Source organism: Spea bombifrons, chromosome 2, assembly GCF_027358695.1.
Source record: "Spea bombifrons isolate aSpeBom1 chromosome 2, aSpeBom1.2.pri, whole genome shotgun sequence".
Classification (NCBI taxonomy): Eukaryota; Metazoa; Chordata; class Amphibia; order Anura; family Pelobatidae; genus Spea; species Spea bombifrons.
The window spans coordinates 127319294-127346275 of NC_071088.1; the positions used below are offsets into that span (position 1 = coordinate 127319294).

The following is a 26982-nucleotide window of genomic DNA, read 5'->3' on the forward strand; positions in this document are numbered from 1 at the left end:
AAAAAATGCCATTGTTAAAGGGTAGATTTCGATTTCACATGTATGTAATTTTATGTATGCTGTATTCATCAAAAAGACTAAATTGAAAAAATATATATTTTATATGTAGCTTTCCCCCCGCAAACTATCTGTACAGTTTTATATGATGGTATTGTTTCAGTGGAGTGCTATGCAGTATGTAAAGCCAGTCATTACTTTGTTCATAATGAATATTCATTGCCCAGTTCAAGGAATTGGTAAATAATTCTGTATATTTACAGACCACGGGCAGTCTTTTTTTCATGTCACTTAATATTTAGAGGAAGATGTATTGGGAGAAACGTGGTCGGATAACATGAAGTCTGGAGCCTGGGGAGTGATTGTTCTTGAACCAGATCGTCTTTCCATTCTCTTACAGTCCGTAGCCATATTGTATTATATGTTTTGTCTTTCAGGAAGAAGACCTCCGGCGAATCTTCATGCTGACGATAGAGGTGCTCCAAGAGTTCAGCCGAAGGGAAAACCTTAATGCACAAATGTCTTCGGTGTTCCAGCGTTACCTTGCACTTTCTAATCAAGTTCTAAGTTGGAATTTCCTGCCTCCAAATTATATCCTTTTTACCTTATTAATACGTTTCAGTTTACTTATTTATTTTTAATCTATCGGTGGCCTGATTTTCCAATATAAAAATGCCTTGGTCTTCGTTGCTCTATCATCTTATTTTTGGCTTGCTTCGTATTATTGGCTATCCCAAAAATCTTTGTGATCCCCTTTAGCTTTGTTTATTGCATTACCGACGTGCTGACAGTTAATCATAATTGGCAGCGCACAGATGTGTAATTTCAATGGACGGAATACAATACGGGGCAGTATTATCTGAATATAGCTTTGTAACCTTTTGTTTGGATAGAACATGCGTGTCCTGCTCCGATGTCACATGTTTATAAGAGATGTGACTTCCATACCTCCGGTGTAAGTATTCCAGGGTATTATATTACCTTTGTCTCTCCAAAGCCCTTATGATATTATTGTGTTTCAACATCCTTTAGAGGCGTTTGGCAGCCTTCATTGTGCGCCGGGAATGTAGCAGGCAGCACAACTCTTCCTTTTAAAGCGAACTACGGCTCGGCTATATTAGCGCAGCAATGTTCGGGGATGCTGCTCGTCATTAACAAGCGCCGCTCTGCTCCGGTGCTTTACTGGAAGGTCGTTGGGGACAAGTGAAGATTCGATTGATTCTTCCTTTAAATAAGATTACAATGAGCTCTGAAATGACTACACGTGTTATCTATTCAGCACTGATCATTTAAATGCTATACGATTAAAAAGTTATTAAAAAAAAAAAAAAGTTATTCAACTGAGCAGAAGTAAGATCGGTAGAAAGGTATCCGGGTCCCAGACTCAAAGTGAATTTACTAGGGGAGTTTGTAGGAAGTTTATTTCGAGGAGTGTCAATTTTTGCTTGTTTTGTCAATTTAGTCAGTTCCTTAAAATCACGGTGACTTATCTCTATTAAAAATACGGGCCGTATGTCATAAATGGTGAGACTGTCTAAATTATACAGATATATATGTGAAGTATGTGTATATATATATATCTCGAATGTATATGTAAGGTCACACCTTAAATGTAGCAGTAATGTGGGGGTACATTTAACACAATTTTTGAATTTTATAAAAAGCTCAATGGTTGTTGTTTTAACGTACTGTGAAGGACCAAGTCCCAGGAGGGAGTCTTTGTAAGTTCATGGAGATGATGTATGATGGGATGATGTATGATGGGGATTTCGTGGATATGCTAGAGAAAGAAAGTAATGGGAGTGTCTTTAGGTCATTGGTGGGGAGGAGGAACCCTTTAAAGGATCTGTAGAATGGAGAAATGGTAATGGGATGAAGAATTTTGAAGGGGAGAGCTCATTAATGGATCCGTATGATGGCTTAGGAGATGTTGTATGGTAAGTATACTGTTTACCTGGCAGGATCTTGTACCGCGCTGTAGTAGTAAACAGCAGGAGACCACTCAACAGATCACTTAGCTAATGAGTATGGAGATAGTGAGTGTGAAGGACCATGTAAATACAGAGGAGTGTAGCTTGTAACGCCATGAGTTACCTTTTAGTCATGGTGCATCGGGATGTTTTAAGACAAGCAGCTGGGAGCACGAGATGCATGTTCGTGGGAAAGATTTAGAGCAGAAGTCTTCAGTTTGGTGAATCCTTCGGTAAAACTTGCAATGCTTGAGTGTCTCCAGCCGTCTTTTACAGGAACCTCTCGTTCAGCCGGTGTTCTGGCAGCGTGTTCCTCGGCCAGGTTCATATTCAATGTTGCCTTCTGGAAGTTTGTGTCTGTAAGATGTTGTTTTGGGGATAGTTTCTGGGATGAAAATTACACAAATCCAGATGTACTGAAACGTTCTTACCGATAACCTAAAAGCTCATTCCATTTAAAACTCATTAAACCTGGAATAAAGTCAAGTGGGGGGGTTATGAATTTTAAAAAAAATTTGTATGTGTGTAATTGCTTTACACAACCTGGCCCATCATTTTGGCCCTTTATAAAATATTTAAAATGTTATACATGTTTTGCTGCTGCCACCCAGTCTTAACATGACTCTATTCTGGTGTAATCTACTCTTAATTTAGTTTTATGCTGCTATAATAAATTTATAGCCCGTTTATTTTTTGGGACTTGGCAATATTTATTTAAAAGAAAATTATGTTCTCCAAAAAAAAAAATATATACAGCTTTCATCAAAACTGAGGAGCTGTACATTTGCTAGACTGGGTTGCGCGGGATCACAAAATAAGGTGTCTTCTTCCCCCGAATCTTCTGCACCACGTCCTGCGAGCCAGCAGTTAACTTCATGGCCTCTTCAGCTTTGAGTGAGATTTATTAACATTTAATCAACAAGCGACTCCGAGCCATCGGGAAGCCCGTAATTAGCAGACAATCATGAGGTTGTAAGTGTACAAAGTGAAGGGTTTCAGAAGCCCAGACATTCCAGTTTTAGATCCATTTGTGTGCTCTGGCTGTCATCTCCTCATTACCAGCACGTCTATAAATACAACGCTATTACTTCCTATTGTATCTTCTCCCGAAGCCTTCCGGTGGTTTAAAACGTTAAGAAACGCACTGAATTTACATCTTAAAAGCACTATGGTCCACCAAGCCCGCGTATCCCGCTTCAGAGAAGATAGGGTTTTTTTTGGGCCAGATAAACGTAAAACCGAAAAGTAGTATTTGCGTAAAGTATAGCAGCTGTCGTGCGGTTAGTTTCCCCTCTTCATCCTGTCACATTAGTCCTCTGGTTATCAAAGTGATGGTATCACTATGGCATGCCTCGTAATAATGAACAAACTGTTATCTAGCATTCCGAAAGCCTTCTTTTTTTCCGTCGTTAATACCTTTTATTCCTTGGCCTCATGCATGAATTATGCCGTGTATGTGGAGGGGCTTAAAGCGTGTTTCGATTGCATTCTTTGGTGGTGGATGCTTCCAATGCAGGGGCTGGATCTTTTTTTTTCATTCTTTAAAGACTAGTAGGAATGTTATTGTTGACCTTGACACCAGATAACTGGGCAGACATTATATAGCTATGTTTGAGTCCTCCCAAAATGTGATGCTGAAGCCAACCGAGTCCTGGCGTGAAACCCTCCTAGACAGGAGAGTCATGGAGCTTTTCTTCACAGTAAGTCATTTATTCTCTACTACTTTTTCTTCCTTCTGCGAAAGGCATTTGATCGTATGTAAGAAGCGACCGGGGAACTGTGATCACCAATTGATTATATGGAGAGTCTGTGATCTACAGATCTAGCGTTGCTTGTAAGCCTTTCTTTGCCGGTGCCTTCATGTTATGTACGTTTTAACATAGATGGCTTATTTCTATTTATATTAACATATATTTATTTTATTCATATATGACAGGAGCTTCAGCTTTTTTCTCCTTTTCTGTGTGTTTTTGTAATGTATTTCTGATTTTAGACTTGTTTTTCTTCAAGTATTTCTCAGTATATTCTATTTAAAGTAATAGCTTTCAGTATGTTTTTGCTTTTTTTTCTGCAATACCATTTATTGCCCTTCAACATGCAAGGTTTTTTTGTTTCAATCTGGTCTGAAAATAGACCAAGTAAAAAGAGAAAAAAAATGAATTTTCCTTTTTGTTCCACCAAGGATGTTTTTTAGGAATAATTTAGAGCCAAACAATACAAAAAAATATATATATAGCATGTTTCTCAGAAATTATAATAGCTGCTAATTTAGAAAAAAAGTATGAAATGTAAATTAAATATAATGTATTAAACACATAATTAATTATATGAAATACACATAATTTAAGTGCTTTAAAGCAAGCCGGTAAATGTTCTTTCTCGCTTGGCACCTTCTGTGCTTGTGCGAAGTATTACATTAATACATTTTTGTTGGTGTTAAACCTTTAGAGAAAAACTTTGTAAAAAAAATGTTGTGAACAATCCAACTGTATAGTTGCTCAAAAGATTTATTTAAGTCATTGAGTGTTGCTATACAGTATTGTTATATACGTTAGTGGACTACTTTGCATTGAAAATTTGCAACAGCATTTTTGTCTAAAAACATTTTTTATTTGTACGTATATTTAAAATCTAATCCTAATCTACCGCATGATCTGTCTGTGGCATGTGTACTGGTTTGGCTTCTCAATGCGTCAGTCTCCCAGGTTTGATCGTCTTGCAGATCTTGCACTACTGACCTATAAATTGCATGTTTAAAGCTTTTACAATTATATTACGTACCTAGAGCAGGAATAGGTAACGTTATAGGTCCTGCGTGCAGGGAATATTTTTTTAATACTGATTCAGGCTTTTCCTTGTTGATAAGGTGCACCATTGTGTGTTGGCAGTGTGTCATATAGCCATTTCCAAAGCTTCTTAGCTGACGTCACCCTTTGCCCATACATACGTTATATTATTGTCTATGTAAACTTTGTGCATGCAAATGTGATCTCCAAAATCCAAGAGCAACATTAGCTGGTTAACCAAATAGGGAAATGTGGCTATTTTGTATTCTTCTGTATTTTGAATAAGGATAATAAATATTGTATTAGTAGTATTATGAATGAGAATAAGAAATATTATGAATGAGAATAAGAATTATTATGAATGAGAATAAGAATTATTATGAATGAGAATAGAATTATGAATGAGAATTATTATTATCCAGTCTTTTTACAGAATTCTGAATTTTTTGTCTGTGTTGTACTTTGCACAGAAGGAAGTATAGTTGGCTGTTCTGGTTAGCCTTGCTTTAAGTGTGGTCTTTCAAAAGCGATTGTCCTTCCATAAGTGGTAGTAAGTGGCGTTGGCTTTATCCGCTCTACAAGCTGTATTGTTGGTCTTTACTGGTCTTATCCCAGTAAGAAAACATTCTTTAAATGGAAAAATATGCCAGTTGCTTGTTAGTGGCTGAGTGCTTTTATATTTAGCATATCTGACCAGAGCTCCTGAAAATAAATCTCTTTAAACATTTCTACACTTAAAATTAAATTAAAGAAAATTGGTATAACTGGTTTACCCAAAAAAAAAAAAAAAAATAATGGAATTTTGAGTGGCCATACCCCCCCCACATTATATTTGTGCATATCAATATCAGCATTGTATAGTCGGCAGCTGCCAGAAATTCCAGTTTGCTTTTATTTTGGACTTTTTTTCTGGTGTATTCAGAGCAATTTTAGATCTGCATCTCCTGGTACACAATTAAAAATTTTTCTACGTTTTCCGGACCCAAATATATTTTAAGGGGCAGATTTGAAAACTAGCATGTGCTATCAAAACCCCCAATATATAAGTTGATGAGCCCACAAACGGCTACTATCCTATCCTTTGTAACCGTTATATATTTCTCACCCGTATGTTACTTTGTTTTTGAAGTGATAAAATGTCAATGTATTTTTATTTTAACATACTTAATATATGTTACGATGTTTGTACATTGCTTAGAACAGGGCACCGTTTAGTTAATTTTTTTAAATGCTTGTAATATACACCATAGTAAGGTGTGTGTGTGTGTATATATAGTGTATATATGTATATGTATATAATGTGGGCTCCTAGTGTAGAAAATAGTGTCCCTTCCAGTGATGGAGAGTAATATGTAGAACGTATGGAACTCCGTTCTCTGTAGCCGAGCTAATCATTCAGTGCAGTGAAAGCTTCTGCTTCCAGTTTACTCCAGCAGAGGCTCCCGAAACCTTTTTATGTTTCTTGTTGGTGCGCGTTTTATGAATAGAAATTATCTAAAAACTCATCCTAACCCTTAGACATATTACAGCCTTAACATACCTGTGCCGAAGCAGGGCTTTGCATTTTAACTCCTTGAGCCTTGGTTTCAGTGCAACTGTTTTGGTGTTTGATGACTTCAGTGGCCTGGCACGGGCTAACAATCCGCATCAGACACACTTTCTCATGGATGTAACCCAGGCAGACCTAAGACTGGGAACAAGTACAGTACATTCCATCATGCTGTAGACGCTCTTAGATCTCCAGCCTTGTCTTCTCATGCCAGACTCCCATGGCCCAAAAGGGGTTAATATGTCTACATCTGTGGTTCCTACATCTGTTCTGATCTGAGCAATGGATGCAAAAGCCTACAATGCACAATAGTCAAGTGTTAACTCTGCTCAAGTATGATGAACGGCGTACAGAGGTTATTGTTGACCTCTTATGACACATGGCGGTGTTTGTATGGAGTACGGGGCTCCGCAGGTTCCCTCCCTTTGATTGTTTGTGAATACAGCCCATGGTCCCTGATGAAGATGGTGCTGCCAGGATCCTTGGCTTTCCTTAAGATGTCAAACATGCTAAATACAAAGTGTGTGGAGTCCAGGAAAGCTGCGTGTTCCTCACGGATTCTGCGCCGTTTAGGAGAGCGTGCGCGGCGGCCAAGACGTGAATTTACCGCCTATTTTCTTCTTGATTTAGGTGCAAAACCTGCCAGAAGAGCGGTAAGAAGCACACACTGAACAGCTGTGGAGTAGACATTTAAACAGCTGCTGCTGCCGGCTGTGAGCCAACTCCAAATACCCTCCGGCCCTGCGAGTTAACCCTTCACAGCCCCTTCTGTTTTTAATTCCTTGAGAATTTTTGTTTCCATGGCACGCTAATCCGACTCGCTATATAAACACCTCATAACAAGTGCACCGTATTTTATGTCTAATCAATGGTGACCCTTTCCATGTCTCCTCCGAGGCAGCAGTTGCAGGAGCGGCATGTGTCCTTTTTATTCGTGGAGTGCGCATAATCCATCGGCTTGTGATATCGCACAACTTTGATCTTTGTTCCGAGAATGCACCGTGTTATTTCCACTTCGTTAATGTATTGCCCATGCCTTGCCCACTAGTGCTATTGCAACTCTAAAAATAAAATAACCTTCTACAAAATATATATATAATAGACATTAAGGTGAAGTTTACCATTATCCATGGCATCTGGTTGGAAATAATCTCACAGATGAATAGTAGCACTTTGACTGAATCCATATGGGGAACGAATATGAGAAAATATTAGAGGAGGGACTTTTTAGGAGGGAGGCTATAGCAGAATATTATTGGGGAAAATGGAAGCTTCTGCTGATTGGTCCAAATGTAGCACTTTGTAGCATAATTTAATTTCCTAAAGATACATTGATTAAAAAAAAAAAAAAGTTTAACGTTTCATATACTCAGCTGGCTAAATAAATCTTGCTGCAATGCAGTTGCGTTCAGACACTTTATTGACAAAGTATTTGAAATATAGTTGGGTGAAAAGGGTTTTTTTGTTTTGTTTTTCCTCCAAAAATTTCTTCTAGATTTTAATAACTGAAATCAGGATTATTTTTATTTCTGGTGTGAAGGGTCGAATTTTTTTTTTAATTATTTTTATTTAATCATTTATTTTAATGAAATTGTTTTCAATTTAAGAAACCTTTATAGTTTAAAGGTTATTTGACGTGAAATAGAGCTGAGTTATGTATTTTTTTAAAATTTATTTTATAGATATTTTGTTTAACCATTTCAGTTACTAAACATTGGCATTTAAGTAAATACAAGAATATTTATGCTACATAATGTTTAATTCAATTTAAGTAGCTCTCCAAATACGAGTAATTAACCTATTAAACACAGTTCTGATATAGCCTTTTATGTATCTGACAGGTTATTATAAAAATGAAATCTTCATCTGGTTACAAATATTAAAGATTGGAACTACCAGACAGAATAAGTCTTTATATTTAAAAATCATGATTTGAATCCAGTCTTACTGATTAGTGATTTGAATCAGATCCTCCCAGCTTTTTGTGAAATGAAACTGCCTTATTAGAGAACGCAGCCGGCTTTTTCTAGATGTATAGTTTCCTTTTTTGTGGTGTTTTGTGACTTTGGCACCCGTTTTATTTGTGTGTGGGATAGGGGGTGGCGTTGTCTGACCCCGGTGGCATTCCGGCTCTCATTATGCACATTGTGTGAACAGATCACGTTTCCAGAGTATTTTGATTAGGTGACAATGTCTGTGGCTTAGTCCTCATCGGTAAAGCTTTAGTATCTCCAACAGGGATTTACTAAGTGATGAAAATTGTGTTGTGAAATCACCCGCGTTATGCCGTAATTTATCTCCTAAACGGCCATGCGTGACAAATGTCAATATTAGATACACTTATGGATAAAAACAAAAATAACACATTGTTACAGAACTAAAACGGTCAAATCCGTGACAGTTGTTTCTTTTCTTGCTGCGCGGGGTTTAGGGCATAACGATGTTAAAGTATAATAGAATAATCCGCAGCGGAGTCCCGTGTGTAATCTTATTTTCCCCCGTTTTAGCACACTTGGAGTTGGGGTGTATTTTATATGTAAGGCACGGGCGTTAAGTTGAGTGTTATGTATAATATTTTTCTGCTGGATATAGAAATTTCATATTCTGACATACTAAATAGTGTATGCTAAGGCACCAAATTAGTAGTATTTGCTATCGTTCTCACATTTTTAGTCCACATTTTTTACATGTGTATACACGGAGGCTCGGCATTCCATACCGAATGGCCACGCGTCTGAAGGATGACTACTGAGATAGAAAATGAATGGAGTGTCACTTGTATTGGTGTAGTGAGAGAGACTACTATACACCATATTATATCACTATATATTACTATAATATTATGATTGTGAATGTGGTTATTAAGAACATTATGGATATTACCATTCATATTATATCATATATGTTATGCCAGAACCCCCATTGAGTTGGAGAACATGGGGCAGGCGCGTCAGACTCCAGTTGTTGTGGGCCATAACTAGTCCACGTTCTCTGGATTTCCCAGCACGGACAGCTCAATTAAAATGGTTGGAACCGATTAAATCGCTTGTTCAAAGAAAAGATTAACCTAAATCCTGGTCTGTTTCGGCTCTTTAGTGCTGTGCAAAACCCATTTGTTGCGTGCGTGTCTTACTCGCTTCCCAACTTTATATACTGCTTTTCAAAAGCCTGCTTTACATATTTAGTGACGTATGTGTATGTATGTATATATGTGTATGTTGTACAGTTGGTGGGCCTTTCCTGTTAAGATTGGCCCCAGGTATATGGTGCACTTATAAAGGAAGAGAGGGGGGTAGTATATGGCTGTGTGAGACCGTGTGGCCCGGTTGACGTGTATGGCTTGGGTGCGGACTATCGAGCCCCCTGTTCCCGTGGTGTTTACCTCCACCAAAGCCCCCCATCCTTACGTTCTTGATTGAAATTGTCGGCTAAGTTTAGCCAGACGCAGTAGCCCAGGCATAGCTGGCATAATCCAGATGACTGTCATGGTTGCTGTTTTTAGAAGGAGCGCAGCGTCTGAGGCTGGCATCTGTTATAGTTCGGCCTTCTTTATGAAGGTAGATCCCAGAATCTTTAAATCATGTGTCCAGTGCTGGATGCAAAACATTACAGCTGGAGAAGCCGGTGCGGCGGGGAGACCGGCTGATGCTGCCCAGTTATCGTCCAACGTGTAAGACGTGTCGCTGTGTTCTGCGTATGTTTGTACTGCGCCGCAGCTGGTAAATATGATGTGTTTATTGCAGGTACATCGCAAAATCAGAGAGGATTCGGACATGGCTCAGGACTCCCTCCAATGCTTGGCCCAGCTCGCGTCTCTCCACGGACCCATCTTCCCCGACGAGGGATCGCAGGTGGACTATCTGGCACATTTCATTGAAGGATTACTTAATATGATCAATGGGTACGTAGCTCTGGTCTTTATTATTAGCCTGGCATATACATCCCTTTTAAATTTACTTTATGTAATTTTCCCTAATTCTGTTCCGATACCTATGGATAATAATGTACTGTTTCTAATTATCGAAAGCTCCCTTTCTAATGAATAGTTCAGATTAGGGTAAAGAAATTAATGGGGGATATATTTCAAATTCTATTAAACTAGGTTTCTATATGGACCTCTCTGCCAGTAAAATATAATTCGCCTCCACGTGGTTCCTTTTTCTGTCAGGTGTCTTGCTGTATGAATATATGTAGTACATACACTATCGTTCAAAAGTTTGGGGTAATTTTGTTTTTGAAAGAAAAGCAACTTTTGTTCATTAAAATAACAGAAAATCTTTTGCGCCAGGCCCTCCTGAACGGTTTCTATGTCATCTTGGTGTGTTTAACTAATTATGTCCTGACTACACTTTGTACAGCGCTGTGGATTCTGATGGTGCTACATGAAACAAGCGTACTGAGGACCTTTATCACTCCTGTGTTCCAATGGCATGTTGTGTTTGCTAATCCAAGTTTAAGTTTAAAAGGCTAATTGATTGTTAGAAAAACCCCTTTTGCAATTGTTACAGAAATATAAATATATATATATATATATATATATATATATATGTGTGTGTGTGTGTAATACACACACAGATTGTAGATCTACGCCTGTGCACCTGTTTTGCTGAAGGTCTGTATAAAATACGAATGATTGCATTTAATGTAGTTATATACTCCGTGTGTTTTGGAGTCTATGTAATTCTTATCTCTGTCTTATTTTATTGTTTAGGGTAGAAATTGAGGATTCCGAAGCAGTGGGCGTTTCCAATATAATCAGCAATTTGATTACCGTTTTTCCACGCAGTATTTTGACTGCCATTCCCAGCGATCTCTTCTCGTCGTTTGTGAACTGCCTCACGCATCTCACGTGTTCCTTTGGACGAAGCGCCGCTCTGGAGGAGGTGGTAAGGATCGATAACCTGTGCTTCTGGCCTCCGTATTCGGAGGACCCCTTTCTGAGTTGCTTGCTGCTTTTAGAATGACATGGCGTGCGGAGTAGCGACTGACTTCCATCGGTGGCCTTTCCACCCCTTTTATCTTTACATCCGGAGCTGCTCATTGTGTTATCAGGGCAGTGTAGGGATTTTTTTTATTTTGTGCATGAAGTTATAAAATATGCGGATTTTCATTTGGGTTGAGTCTTCATAGCGTCTTAACGTAGGTCGGTTTAAAGGGTTTTGCTTCGGTACGGATCGCCGTGTTGCAGGGTAGGTGGATATCAAGACGATATTGGATATGACGGAGAAATGTTTTTTTTTTTTTTTTTTATGCTTTAAATTGGTTAAAAAAAAAAATAAACTTCCAGGAAAACAAAATGGAAACACTTTGCCATTAAGAAGTATGATTTGTGAGTTATGCTTACTTCATACTGTGAGCGCTAGATCAGGTAGAAACACACAAGATATAATGATCTCCATTAATATGGACGCAGCTGAAAAATAGAAGTTTACTACCCGCAGGTTATGCTTCTCTCCCCGTCGTTTTTAAACACCTGTACATCAGCGGTGCGGTAAAACCCTATGTTACCCTGTACTGTAAACCTCCGCTCTGTGGGTGACCTCGTTTTACTGATGTATAGAATACTCGCAGGGCTAGAAATCTGAAAGCTGCTATAAAAAGAATTTAAGAAATAAGCTGCCTATTAAGCGTCTGTAGCCTTGACAGTCCTGTCCAGCTGCTGGTTCTCTCCGCACTTCTGCTATATGATCTGTTGACCGAATCACTCCAGCTTTGAACTAGGGAGTCTAGACCGTGGAGATTATACGGCGAGCACATAGGATTTAAGGGCTATGAGACAACACCCTTATGTTTATATACACACAGCGATATGTGAGGTTGCTGCGGCTTCCTCAAAGTTCATCCTAGGTCCCTTTAGCCTATGCGCCCCACCAATCAAGGCGACGACGACTTAACGTATTTCGAAAGACCGGAGAGGATCGTATGGAACTGCTTAGTGAAGAAAGGAACTACATCTACCGGAAACCGTTTTGTGTAGCGATTCTTTCATTATTTGGATATAGTCGTCATGTTCCACAGCTCTGATGTGCATATGTTTATCATGCTACGTATAGCCTGGCACTTTATTTTTAGTGATTATTTTTGTTAAATCATCTTTTATCGTCGTTTTATATAATACGATTCATGATATTCCTTGAAGAAAAGAAAAAGAACTAGGCAGTTGCTGGTAGTCATAGGGATATTACAAGATATTTGAGTGCCAGCCGATTGGAATACAGTATGGGAGTGAATCGGCCTGGCTGGGTACCGTGACACTTGCCCAGTTCTGCGGAAGACGTCTGATTCCTATTGGAACGCATGGCGGCTCCTCGAGCGTATAGATAAGTGGTTGCCATCTCTTGTCGGCGGAATATCCCGTCGTTCTTGCTGTTCTCTGTATAGGATGTACAGTAAAAAGGCTTTATGGGTTTGCTGCTGTATGCTGCAGCTTCCCCCCAGCACTGCAAGTTTCAGTCTTCAGGCATTTATATTTTTAGCTTGTAATCTTTAGCTTAAGCCACTGTCCTCCGCATGACTCTATTAAATGTTTTGACCCTAGAATAATTTAGTGGACTACTGCTGCCAGATATCTACAATTTTGAAGTTTAAAAATGCCCTGTACGCCTCAATATAATCATAGTGTGTGTGTGTGTGTGTGTATATATATATATATATATATATATATATATATATATATATATATATATATATATATATATATATATATATATATTATCTTCACTAAGAAGGTTGTAGGTAAATTACATGACCTAGCAAAGGACCAGGCAATGTGGGAAGTGTTAAGATTGGGCATATTAGATGGGTCACAGCGTTCCTATCAGCAGTCATTCTATGCTTAAAGATTTAACTTGGTTTTAGATCATCAAGTGTGTGCAACACATCGTTAGCCATGTCTTGGAAAGGGTTAAGGTGTCAAATTAGGATGAGTTTCACTAATAAAACATGAGTAGGGGCTTTCTTGTCAAAAGAGCACACTCCCTGGTTATCAAGCAAGGCTCCAACCCTATCCGTTTGTTGGACCCAGATCTCAAGTACTTAATTGGCGTTATGTAGGATAATTCATTCATTCGCTTTGGCTGGGTGAAAAATAAGATTCCTATTACAGCATACGGAATAAACTACGCAAAGACTTTTGTTTTGTCCGCCAACTCACTGTTTTCACAATTCTATTAAACTTTGGTTGAGCACCTCTGAAGTTCTATCTTCTGTTTCTGCAGCTTGACAAAGATGACATGGTGTACATGGAAGCCTACGATAAGCTGCTTGAATCCTGGCTCACCTTGGTACAAGACGATAAACATTTCCACAAGGGCTTTTTCACCCAACATGCTGTCCAGGTCTTTAACTCTTATATCCAGTGTCACCTGGCAGCTCCCGAGGGCACAAGGAACTTGGTAAGTTTGTTAATGTTCCTAGAACCTAGTAATACTTATGTTCTTCTGGACTATTTTCATGTTACGTTCATCTGGTATGCCATCCAGGTATGTACCGGTACATAAGGAACTTCACCAAATAAATATTGGCATGAGAGGCTCCTTTTTTCAGCTCTGTACCTTGCTTGGTTGAAGAGGACAATACTTCTAGGCTGTCTAAAATGTCAGGGCTGTAGGTATGCTGAGGAAATCCCACTTTGGGGTATCTTTTGCAATAAGCCAATGACTTATAGTTAAACTCTTAAATAATTTAGCTGTTCTATCCTCATACAGACTTTCAGCAATTCACACTATAAAAGAGGCAAGCCTTCCATCTCCTGATTTCAACATAAATTACTTAAAACAAATTACAAAGGGAAAAGTGGTCAAAATGAGCCGCCAGTAATGGCGCTGTCGGTTACGTCCAACGAACCTCTTATCTCATTTTTATCTGAAATACAAAGTTTTCTGTTTTGGGTTTTTTTTATCCCTGAAAAACCAAAAGTAAAATCGGATTTTACCATCATTGACTCTCGATGTTATTGCACACAAGGCATAGCTTGCTCAAGCCTATCTCATCTGAATAAGATATTTAACTCAAAGTAACAAATTAAAGCACAGCTGACATTCCAGCTCGCTACTTGTTTGGATTCAAAGCGGTGGTCAGAGCTTTAAGGATAGATGCGAAGCTGTAGGCAGCGCCAGCTGCAGCTTTGAAGTCGCCAAAAGAGAAGTGTTTGGTGGTTTAGATTAAGGAGAGCTCGGAATCTGGAAAGTGTGTTTAGCAAGCCGCGTTAAAGTGTGCGGCAGCCCCCTCTAGCATACTTAGCCCCTCTTCCGCTTCATAAAGGCAGGGCTTCGCAAATCCTTTAAGCCGGAGCCCCTACAATTGTGGTGTTGGTTCCTAACTTAATTCTCAGTGTTTGATTTAGAATTTAGATTTAGGAGTCTGAAAAAATGTTTGTGCCTCTCAGATTGGTTGCGAAAGGAACACAGCTCAGTTACTCACAAGTCCCACAAGTCAATGTATTTTGTTTTAAAGAATGGGCTGATATAACAGACCTAGAACATATTACACATATATACATTAATATAGATTTGTAATATGTTCTATGTCTTTATATCTATTATATATAAAAGGTTTTCCAAAAAAGAAAATGCAACAAAGTTTGCAAGCTCAATTTTTTTCATGTTAGGATGTTAAATGCTTCATTGTGGAATTCCATAAACCTGATATCTCCTGGAGGTCTGAGTTATATATCGTTTGTTGAGTCTATTTATTCTTATAGTGGATTATCTTTTCGTTCAGTATAACTGCCTGTGACATGTTTAATTTTAAGTTAAATGCATGCAATTCATACCGGATTTCTACCCCTTTTCCATGTCCAGACTGCAAATGGTGTAGCCTCCCGGGAGGAGGAAGAAATAAATGAAATCCAGGAGGATGACCGCGAATTATTCTCCGACCAGTTGGCAAGCGTGGGAATGCTTGGGCGGATAGCAGCAGAACACTGCATACCCCTGCTTACCAGGTAGACTTCAGTCCCAACTCCAAGTTTGATATATACATTTCCCATGACCTTTCATATAACTATTTTTATGATTTGAGTATCATTTTGATGCATTTGAGGCTAATCTCATGATTGTTGTGTACAAAGGCAGTGTGCAACTTAGAGGACAATCCTATCAACAAATCCCATCGAAATCAGTGAAACTTTCTATTGGTGTAGCTGCATGCTGGCAAGGGAAAGGCAGATATAAGGCTGCCTGATGTACCATACTCAGTCCAGGGTGGGGGTTACATTTGAGAATAGGTTAATGCAACTATTAAAACAAAACTAATGTACTCGTGGTAACCGATGACCTCCTGTACCCTCAGAGACCAGGGTAGATTCTTCCTTCATGTTCAGCTCATGTGTAGAATCTTTCAAGAAAGGATTGACCGTCCTTTATATGTGATCGGGTAACTTTCTAAAATCATTGACCGTGGTATTTGTGGTTAAGAGATGCGTTTCATGGGTCAGACACCATCTTGGGGAAGACAGGGTTCAGCTCCTTTATTGTGCTGTTAACGCCCAATAGAAGTCTGCTTGAAGATAATCTGATGTGGGAGATAACTCCTAGCTGTCGTGTCTCACTTTTAGCTTGTTAGAGGACAGGGTGACCAGACTTCATGGGCAGCTGCAAAGGCACCAGCAACACATACTGGCCTCCCCCGGGTCAGGCTCTTCAGAGAATAACGTGCTGGATGACCTGTACGAGGACATTCACTGGCTTATTTTAGTTACAGGTAAGTGCGACAACCTTAATTACTTCTTGGACCTAACAATAATCCATCACCATTTCACTTTCCCAATATTGCATTGAACCCACACCCAAAGCCACACTGGGCCATTAACACATTCATGTTTTGGGCCATTAATGTGAAATCAGTTTTCTCCTAATTAGGCCTTAGTGTATTGAGATAGAGATTTATCACTGATGATAATAGTTCTTAGTTCTTTCGATGTGCTGAATGCTAGTGACAACCATTTGGCACCCAAATGTTTTATTTATCATTTTCCTCCCTTTTGAAATTAGGCTACCTCTTAGCAGATGATACTCAGGGAGAGACTCCTTTAATACCTCCGGAAGTAATGGAATATTCAATCAAGCAGTCAACAGAGGTGGATATCAATACAACCCTGCAGATTCTGGGATCTCCTGGAGAGAAAGCCTCATCTATACCAGGGTGCAATAGAACTGATTCCGTTATCAGGTAAGCCTGCAGGACACATTGTGTTATGTTAGCAAATTCTTTAGTATTCATTCATCTCTGGGGGTTTGGGGCAATATAGTCCCTATATAACATTTGAAACAATCCCACAGGGCATTTAGTTCTTCAGATTTTATTTAAGGACTCATCTGTTATGTTTAATATGAGCCCGTAGGAAGAAACTAATTCTTTTAAGTGTACGATGTTGGATGGGAAGCCCTATAGCGGCAACAGCGGTTAGATGAATAACTGTACACCATTGTCACTGTACAGGTTGGTATCTGCGGTTCTGAGGGTATCCGAAGTAGAGTCCCGAGCCACACGGGCAGATTTAACGCACCTCTTAAGCCCCCAGATGGGAAAAGATATTGTATGGTTCCTGAAGCGATGGGCAAAGACCTACCTTCTTGTTGATGAAAAGCTGTATGACCAGGTAACGTACATGAGCTCTCTTCCTTAACTGTCAGTTAACACCATGACCACAAATTCCCATCCTTCCTCAAACCGTAGTTTCCTTTAGCAGTAGTATTGTGATGCAGATGTTAACATTTTATAAGAATTACCTTAAACACATAATCAAATAGTGTGAAGATCACCAAAATATTCAGCCTTTCACACGTAGATAAGCACTGTTGGGCTTAAAATGCATAAGGAAGTGTAGACTTATTGCACCTTCCTGACATCTGATGGGAACTTCTGATCTGTGTGATTACATGGAGGATCCTTTCATTTAATGGCACAGCTCTTCTGGAGGTTTACAGTTTGTGGGTGAATTGCTGTTTGATGAGTTCCTGTGTTTTACTGTAACACTATCCAAAGTTCATCATTTACAAGCTATAAAGTTGCCCTTTTATAGTTTTCTTGGGGATCCTGGCAATTCTTCTGGATTATCATCCTCCCCTATGAACAACGATATGTGACTGGAACGGACATGCAAATGGGGTTTAGAGCTGTAGGTGCGATATATGGGACCATGTCAACCATGAGATTGAACGTTTGTGTGATCGGTAGGGTTGAGGCAATGTGGTTGGTTTATTCATCCATTAAATAATGGAGGACTGTGAATTATGAGCGATTACCCTAGCAAATGTGTCCTGCGATAAAGGATGCGTTCCGCTTGCTTACTTCTTTTGGCCACTCGCGGATGCGACAACATTTGTCAACTTTTCCAATTACTGCAGATCAGCCTACCGTTTAATACAGCGTTTGGGGCAGATACAGAAGGCTCTCAGTGGATCATTGGTTACCTTCTAGAGAAAGTCATAAGCAATCTTTCCGTGTGGAGTTCGGAGCAGGAACTGGCAAATGACACTGTCCAGTTACTGGTTACTCTGGTGGAAAGGAGAGAACGGTAAGGATGTTTCCACAGACTATATTTTAGTGGGTACTTTCTAACAGATGCTGTAAATATGCTTCTTTCATATACAGATTTTGTTATCCAGCCTGTAGAAAAGAAGAGAACACACTTGAGATTTGAGGCACTATATATTTTTTTGTTTTTGTGCCTTATAGATGCTTATAATGTTATGATGTACAGAAAGAATGAGTGGCTGCAGACGTGTGATCACATCCATTTTTTGTCTTGTTGCCATGGCAATTTTTTTTTTTATTTCTCTAATGTGCTCGACACTTATGGGTTTATAGGGCCAATGTGGTGATTCAGTGTGAGAATTGGTGGAACTTGGCCAAACAGTTTGCACGGAGAAGTCCACCCCTCCACTTGCTGTCCAGCTCGGTGCAGAGGACCCTGATGAAGGCTCTAGTACTTGGAGGATTTGCTCAAATGGACTCGGACACAAAACAACAGTACTGGACAGAGGTAAGAAAACATGCGTATACAGTGCCTTCTACGCCTACGTGAAAATGGTTTAACTGATCTGTAATGGGTTTTTCCTATGTTTTGGTGCACTAGTTATTTTTGTAGACCACACAAAATACTTTATTGCACACAGATGTCAGATGTGGACGGTGCACATATTTTACCTTGAACCAATTCACTGAAGATGGCTCCTTTCTTTTAACAGGTCCTACAGCCTCTTCAGCAGAGGTTTTTGAATGTGATAAATCAAGAGAACTTCCAGCAGATTTGCCAAGAAGAAGAAGTGAAGCAGGAGATCACAGCCACACTGGAAGCTCTCTGTGGTATTGCAGAGGCCACTCAGATAGACAATGTAGCAATCCTATTCAATTTCCTAATGGACTTTCTAACGAACTGCATCGGCTTAATGGAAGTCTACAAGAACACACCAGAGACTGTGAACCTAATTATAGAAGTGTTTGTAGAGGTTGCCCATAAACAGATCTGCTATCTGGGAGAGGTGTGTAACATACATGTAATGCTTTCTGTGCCCTGTATCAAGTGTCAGGGGAAAATGAGTCAACTTACAGCAAGATAGTTGACTGCATAGTAGAAAATTGAATTGTACTTCATACGGGATTTCTTCATACAACAGAGCTTAAGGATAACCTATAGGTCATTACAAGCTCCTTTCACAGACTGCGACAATGAAGCAAATGCCAGAGAGAGCCCTGTTTATAGGCCGTTGAAACACACTAAGCATATACAGTGAGGCATATACCTAGTGTAGGGGTACACCAAAACCATATTTACATCATATTAATGTTTTCAGTTTTACTTCTTTTGCAGTTTGTATGAAACAGCTGATAATCGTATGTCTTATTTTACAAATGATTTGGAAATTCAGTAGGCGTAACTTTTATTAAACTAGAAAATGGTCTTTTAACCCAGAATGGTCAAACTTCTCCAAAATGGGTAATAGACTTGTAGATGCCATTGGATGAGGCAGGTGTGTCAGAACCCCATTAAAAGTATTTTATTTTTGCATTCTAAGCTCTGATAAGAATGGTACCGCAGAGTTAGGACTTAGTTCCTTATTGGTCATGAAAGCTTCCAGGAGACAAATGGCTTTCCTTAAAAATGGAAAGCTTAAACTGATCCTGCGGTTGGATATTGCAAAAACCAGATGGAGTAATAGCAGATGTTTTGCTTTGCGTGGAATGAAATCGTATTCTCTTCTGTTGCTGCCTACCTTGATTTAGTGGACCATCACCAAGAGTCCATATTTTTACTATGTTTATGCTTAAACTTGGGAACTCTGTGGTCCTTTCTTTTGATTCAGGTAAAAGGTTGGGTTCTGATGGAATTCTTTTGCTGTCCCTGAGTACTCCGCCGTCTGTATTTGGCATGTGTTTATTTTTTAAATTTCTAATGCACTGCTCGTTTACTACCAGGAAATAGTTAATCCTCGAAATCAAAGTGTTTTCTTGTTCAAAGTAACATTCAACATATTTCTAATTATTCTTCAGTCCAAAGCCATGAATCTGTATGAAGCCTGCTTGACTCTGCTGCAAGTATATTCCAAAAATAACCTGGGCAGGAAACGCATTGACGTGACTGCCGAGGAGGACCAGTACCAGGACCTTCTGCTCATCATGGAGCTTCTCACCAACCTTCTCTCTAAAGAGTTTATTGATTTTAGTGATACAGGTATCCATATATTGAGTTACAGCTAAATATGCTTTTACATGTTTGGTGTTCGTCTCCTGTATATTAATCCTCTGATTTCTTCTAGATGAGGTGTTTAGACCTCATGAGCAAGGACAAGCTACCAACAGGCCAGTATCTGCAGCTGATGTTGTGTTATATGGAGTTAACATCGTGCTGCCCTTAATGTCTCAAGACCTGCTGAAGGTATGTGTTTTTGTGAGATCGTTGTAACCTTCGTTGCTTGTTGGATCTAGTTTTGACCTATTTAGTGAAACAGAGACATGAAATATATACAATCCCTTCTAGTCTGGCCAATATTTCCTTGCTGTATTAACCTCTACCCTGTCTTCTGGAAGGTTATTTCACACATCTACCTGTGACCTTCAAGGCTGGTTTGATCTTGCATAGTAATGGGATTTGGTGGAACATTTCTATAGAAGCAGAGAAGGCATTAAACCAGGGGCTCCTTTGAAAGAAGAAGAAATGCTCAAGTAGTTCCTTTCCAGACAGATCTCCTCAGCTCACCTTTGCAGTCAAGCATCTGTAGAATAATATATCAGACATAGAATTTGATAAGTGGATAAGAACCTTCGACCCATCTAGTCTTCTAGGGTTTTCCTACTCTAAAGTAGAAATCCCAAATCACTTATTAGCAACTTAAACTGCTATGTTTCTAACCCAAGTCCATATACAAGAACGTCGGAAAAAATATATATATATTTTTTACTTTCTTTCTGCTAAGCACGTCTTTGTTTTTTTTTTTTGTTTTTTCTTTCAGTTTCCTTCACTTTGTAATCAGTACTACAAGCTTATCACTTTTATATGTGAAATTTTTCCTGAGAAGATTCCCCAACTTCCTGAAGACCTATTCAAGAGCCTCATGTATTCCTTAGAACTAGGAATGACTTCGTATCCTTTTTACTTGGGAGAAACTCTGTTTAGAGGGGGGGTTATGTGCCATTTTTGTTGATAAATGTGCGAGAGGGCAATACTCAGTGGTGAGCCAGTGGTGCCATCATAATGAACGACAAGCGATGTTACTGTTGAATTCTCAAATTTCCTGTTAAATATTAAGTAATCTGCCTGTTGAACGGGGATTAGTTTGCGGATCCTTAATTCTTCGTATAAGAATGAGTTCAGAGGTGTCCCAGCTTTGCCTTGAAGCATTAACCCCGTTGGCTGAACAATGTGCCAAAGCCCAAGACAATGACTCTCCTCTGCTGGCGGCAACACGGCACTTCCTCAAGGTAAGGGCAAAGGAGTCCTTTAATCGCAGTGATTGGCCTCCTGAAAAAGCCTGCTGCCTGTATTCATAAGGCTTTTTTCACCTTTTCAGTTGGTTTTTGATATGCTCGTCTTGCAAAAACATAACGCAGAGATGACGACGGCAGCGGGGGAAGCATTTTACACACTTGTGTGTCTAAATCAGGTACATCTCTTTATGAACTACTACACTCGGGGTGGAATTCTTTACGTTTTTTAACTCTGACATTAACACTTATATGGCAGTCCGGTAACATTTAGTGTTTTGTTTTTTTAATTAAAGAAATGTTTTTTACTGTTAGGTTATGAAACCGTAGCTCATTACAATGAAACAAGTATTTCTGGTAAAAAAAAAATCATTTTATTCATGCAACATAAGAAATCTGCTCCATTGTTAATATCATATAAAACACCATAAACCAGGGGTGTCCAACATGCGGCCCGCGAGACCTCAAGGTGCGGCCCGCGTAAGATCGGCAGCCAGGGCAACCGATCTTACACGAGCCGTACCTCAAGCCCTGCTACAACAAGAGCCCTGCTACTTACCAGTGGGGGGGTCTTTTGTACTGCAAAGAGGAAGCGGAACCCAGCAGAGTTCACGTGACATCACATGACTCTGCTCCAGTACTGCTTCCTCTGTGCAGTACCAGAGAACGCAGAGGGAGGCCGCGCCCCCTGCTGAAGTCTGTGAGCGTCATCGAGGAGCTGCAGTGCAGGTAAAGGGGTGGGGGAGGGTGTTTGAATCAGTATGCGTGATTGAGGGAATGAATCTGTGAATGAATAAGTATATGAATGAATGGGTGTGTGTGTGATAGCTTGGATGTGTAAGTGCTGGAGCCTAGGCATGATGGGACTGTGATTGCTGTTGGCATGATAGGAGTGTGATTGCCAAGTCAGCCAGTACATGCTGAAACCTAGCTAGCTTGCCCCCTTGTGTATTGATGCTGACAGCAGTATGGGGTCTGCACATCACTTACAGCCACCCTGTACCAGCATGTACTGGCTGACTTGGTATGATAGGAGTGTGATTGCTAACAGCAAGCACAGTCCCATCATGCCTAGGTACCAGCATGTACTGGTTGCCTGGGTATGATAGGAGTGTGATTGCTGTTAGCAATCACACTCCTATCATGCCAAGTCACATTGCTAATTTTTTTGTCACCAGAATTAGGAATCTGCACTCACTCCCCACAGGAACTCAGGTGCTTAGCTGTGCCAGGAAGGGCCAGCTCCCCAGTAAATCAAAAATAGAAGAAGGCTCCAGGCACGCAGGGGTTCCATCAGACAGATTTATTGTAGGAAACAGACAACAACGTTTCGACCTCACAATGAGGTCTTTATCAACTGCGTGCCTGGAGCCTTCTTCTATTATTGCTAATTTTTTTGTCCAATTGTGGTGTTACCTACTTTTATTAAAAATGTGAGTTTTTATTATTATTTTTAAAGGTGGAGGGTAATTTTCGGTTTTGGCTAAGTGAATGTTTTGGTCCAGAAGTTTCATTTTGGTGCATCCCTAGAATAAATAGAACTATTTAATTTTTAATTATCCTGAATTTGTAGTCACAACACTTTCTAGGCCCAGAAATCAGTGAGAGGAAAAGTAAAGGTTTTGTGTCATTTACTTTATTTTAATCTGTATATTTTATTAAAGGCCATATTTTCTCACAGTGAAAAATGAGTGCGGCCCTCGCACGTATATAATTCTGATGAAGTGGCCCACTGCAGAAAAAACTTGGGCGCCCCTGCCATAAACCTTAGAGCAGTTCATTATCTGTTTCCAATCAGTAGGCATGTTAAAGTTGGCTTTCTCTAAGGGGGCTTCCACCATACTTTCATATCCTCTTGTTGTTGTCCTAAGGAATATTTATCACAAAATAATGCATAAATAGCTACTTTCTAAGTTAATCTTATGTTTTGTGCAAGTTCTGACCTACTTATGATCCTCTAGTATTTAGGAACTTAGTTCTCACAGCCAGGAAGCCTTTTGGGGATCAGAAAATGGCACAGAATGTGTCGCACATAAATATTTATGCTACAAAATGTCCATTCGCAAGCCCACATATTGTTGCAAAAAGAGTAAACTGTTGGGTTCAAGTAGTAAATCACACTGGGAAACCGCAAATAATGAACACAATGTGAAGCTTTGTTTTCCTGGAATTCTGCTAACTTGACACACATTTCTACCTGCCCTACAATATACTTATGCTTATTGGGGGGGTAACATGCCATTATCCCAGTGGGTAAATCACACACAACAAGTTAACTGGTCCCCAAAGGATCCTAGGAACCTGTTTATTCCCAGATGCCCGGCAGCCATGCCAGACTGGATACTTTACTGTCACTTTAAATCATCCATCTCCATTGATAGAAGCCGGTCTGGATTATGTTTTGCTGATCTAAACCAAGTACCCCTAAAAGCATTACACCGATTGAAGCACATATAGTTCGTTTTAATAAATGAATGTTAAAAGCTATATGGATGACAGACGCATTTCGGTGGTGGTTGTCAAATAGTCTACATGCCCGAGCGCTGATGGAAAACGAGCCTGCGCAGTATCAGTCAACTAAATCAGACTACTAAACCGGGCTATAAATATTACACTATTTTTGCTTGGTAGCATTTAACCCGATAACCCGTTGACCTTTTATCACATCCCGTTATGCCGAGGTGGGGAATATCACCCGCAGTGTAAAGTGGACACGGTTTGCCTTGATCTTTTACCGTCTAAATATCAAAAGAAATGCAGAAGTGGATGAGCGCATGACAAAAATTTGATCCATAGAAAGGGGACCATATTACATACATGTAACATAATCTAATATTCTTGCACAAAACCAACTTTTAGTGTAGTTATAAAGATTTAGTTCTTAACCTCAACTATATTCTGGATGGATAGAAATCAGAGGCGGCCATTTTTCTGCATAAATCATTTCCAAACTATTGGAAACAACGCATGGGTAACATGTTGAGCAAATCTATCGAGAGAAAACAAACTTCTTGAAACTTCAGCAGAGAAGGTGGAACAGCACCTGAAACATCTTATAACCAAGACATTGGAAAAATTCTCAGTACTGCTTCCCAGAATTACATGTTTTTATCATGGAAAAGTTTGCTTGTATCCATCTTACAAGGAATGCTTTGATTGTCCACAGATGTGCGAATGCGATTGCGGTAGAAGCGCAGGAATTATTAATTCATTATTAATCTCTTTATTTTGCAGGCAGAGTATGCGGAGTTGGTAGAAACGTTATTGTCGAGCCAGCAGGATCCTCTCATTTACCAGCGGCTAGCAGATGCCTTCAACAAACTAACAGCCAGCAGTACTCCTCCGACTCTCGACCGAAAGCAGAAGATGTCTTTTCTCAAAAGCTTGGAAGAGTTCATGGCCAACGTCGGGGGCCTCCTCTGTGTCAAATAATAGGCTCATGTGTAGGCCCTTTCCACAAAATGCACTGAAGAAGCTGACAGCCGTCGGTCCCCTACCTGCTCGCAGGCCCTGTAGGCGCATCCTCGGGGTGGTTTTAAAAGTGTCTAAGGGGACTTTAGAGCTAAATTCAGCTATATGACTATATCTGCAGCACAATTTCTGTGCTTTATTGGATGAATGGATAAATGTATTTTTTTAAACAACTTTCCATACACCTGCAATCAAATAGGCGCTGTTCTAATGAATTGCAGTGCCTTTCCCCACCCCTTGGTCAGAAGCATACCCACGTTGCCTGAAAGTTGTGTTTTTTTTTGGTTTTTTTTTTTTTGCATCCAACCCCCTATTTTATATATGGAAAGTCCTGTTAGACTGAATATTCTAAGCACCATCATGGCACATTTTTTTTTCTTCTCCCCTTACACTTTTTGTTTCTTCGCTTCTGATTCCAGGGTTACGTTCTATGGCATTTTAAGAAAGGAAATAATGTGCAAATATTTTGTCTACATGAACCAAGCTTCGCATGTTTTTATGTTTTTGGTTTTTTTTCTACTTTTGGTCCCAAAAAGTGAAATATTATACTTGTTTCTTAAAACGGATCTTAGGAATTGTCACCATTTCATTGCCTTAAAAATAATTTCCATGTGTATATATTCTAAGGTTTTGGTACTCCTCCCAAAACACGTTTTTTTTTTAATGTTCAACAAGAAGTCTCTTGGATCCCTGCCATGTAGGAGCTACATCCTAACCCACTGTGTCCTGGGGTAATCTTGATGCAAGTACATCAGTGTACTTCTTGAATTTCGGTTTGCACAACCCCAGACTCCCCCCCCCCTGCTGTTGGACTGTTAGTTTGAGCAATACAAATTAACCCTTTGGGAGCCAAAAGGGAGGGTGGCTGCCAATTTCTACACACTATTTTCTTGAGTTGAGGCATTAGGTGGTGAACATTATGCTAACTGTGCTGTCAGATGTTTCCCGTGTTTTTTTTTTTTGTTTTTTTTTTAAACAGTTGTATAAAATGTACAGTGTAAACACCAACCGCTGTGTTTGTATAGAGAAATTTCTACTTTAAAAACAATCCAAAAAATAGTATTGACATTGCAGGGAATAAAACGCCTTCAACCACAAAGACCAATCCAGTTTTGTAACTGGTTTCACGGGCATCCAGTGAAGGGTGATAGAACGACATAGAATTTTACCATATGTATGTGTGTACCATTTTTATTAAAATATTAAATATCACAGGTTATAGTATGTTTTTGGAGCCTGTGGATAATCTTGGGCAATGGCGTCAATGTTGTGGGGCACATGAACCTTTTTTCAAATGTGCTTTTTGCAACCTGTATGCTTATATCCAGCTTAATTGTCCAGAAAGACTTCAAATCAATCTTATTGTGGACTTAAATACCTTGATTTCAGCCGTTCTTGTACTTGGGGTTGTCCTCCTCCCTGGACTTTGAAGTGCACATGGTGTCTGGCACTGCTGCTAAATATATACACCCTTTCACTTTATGATATGGCTCTCGTTTTCTGACGCTTTACAAGCTTGAATCTGTGAAGAAGCCCTTTGAAGCAGCTGCGGCAAATGTTAATCCTTGTTCGTGTCTCGGGGGCTAGGTCAGTCCACATATAGCTGGGACGAGTAGACCTTTTCGCTGTGGAAAAAGCTACCAAATGATCAACCGAGGAACCACCCAAAATTATCAGCTGCTCTTCTGTGTAGACAATACTTTATCACTGCTGTGGATGGTCTCTGCGTTTGATGTGATCACCCTACTCTCCTTTAACAAGCCATCTTCCTCAAAAGTCCTTTTGTATAAAGGGTATCCATGTTTTTCTGACCTACGGTGCCCTGGTAGAGAAGGCCTATTCATTCTTTGCAGCCACTGTTCTTGGATGCCATTGTCTGGCGGTGCCTCACCATGGTTTCTGGGCAGGATTAGTCCGCATGAAATTAAATGCCTTCCATTCAACTAACAATTTCTCCCTCAAGTTCGTGTCTAGTGTAGTGGGTTCAGATACATATACATGCCTACTCTGGCATTGATCTTTTGCAGTTCTGTGCATGGGCCACCAGAAAAGGGAGGTATTTGGCATGGTACCTGGGACTTACCTGTGGATAACAATGTTGGAGATTGGGCTCCGGCGATCATCAAACAGTGGGGTTTAATATACGGGCAGAGGTTGTGTTGCGCTGCATTAAAACTAAAGTTTTAAGATTTTAGATTATTCGTTTTTCTAAAATGGGAAGATATGTAAATGAGTCTTTTGGCATGGGCATCTTTAAATGGATTTCAAGAAATATGGAAATATT

General features: G+C 39.7%; 1 protein-coding gene across 1 annotated transcript in view; it reads left to right on the forward strand.

The window, feature by feature from the left end:
• Positions 1–24971, forward strand: part of XPO4 (exportin 4) — a 48249-nt gene extending 23278 nt beyond the window's left edge. The window contains exons 6-23 of the mRNA XM_053456443.1: positions 435–588; positions 3555–3667; positions 10046–10203; positions 11014–11188; positions 13520–13696; positions 15104–15246; positions 15859–16004; positions 16295–16472; positions 16743–16902; positions 17651–17820; positions 18114–18288; positions 18494–18787; positions 19797–19977; positions 20063–20181; positions 20756–20886; positions 21107–21224; positions 21314–21406; positions 24462–24971. Coding sequence (XP_053312418.1) covers positions 435–588; positions 3555–3667; positions 10046–10203; positions 11014–11188; positions 13520–13696; positions 15104–15246; positions 15859–16004; positions 16295–16472; positions 16743–16902; positions 17651–17820; positions 18114–18288; positions 18494–18787; positions 19797–19977; positions 20063–20181; positions 20756–20886; positions 21107–21224; positions 21314–21406; positions 24462–24659 — 2883 coding nt within the window. The 3' untranslated portion in view covers positions 24660–24971. The remainder of the gene's footprint in view (positions 1–434; positions 589–3554; positions 3668–10045; positions 10204–11013; positions 11189–13519; positions 13697–15103; positions 15247–15858; positions 16005–16294; positions 16473–16742; positions 16903–17650; positions 17821–18113; positions 18289–18493; positions 18788–19796; positions 19978–20062; positions 20182–20755; positions 20887–21106; positions 21225–21313; positions 21407–24461) is intronic.
• Positions 24972–26982: the final 2011 nt, after the last annotated feature.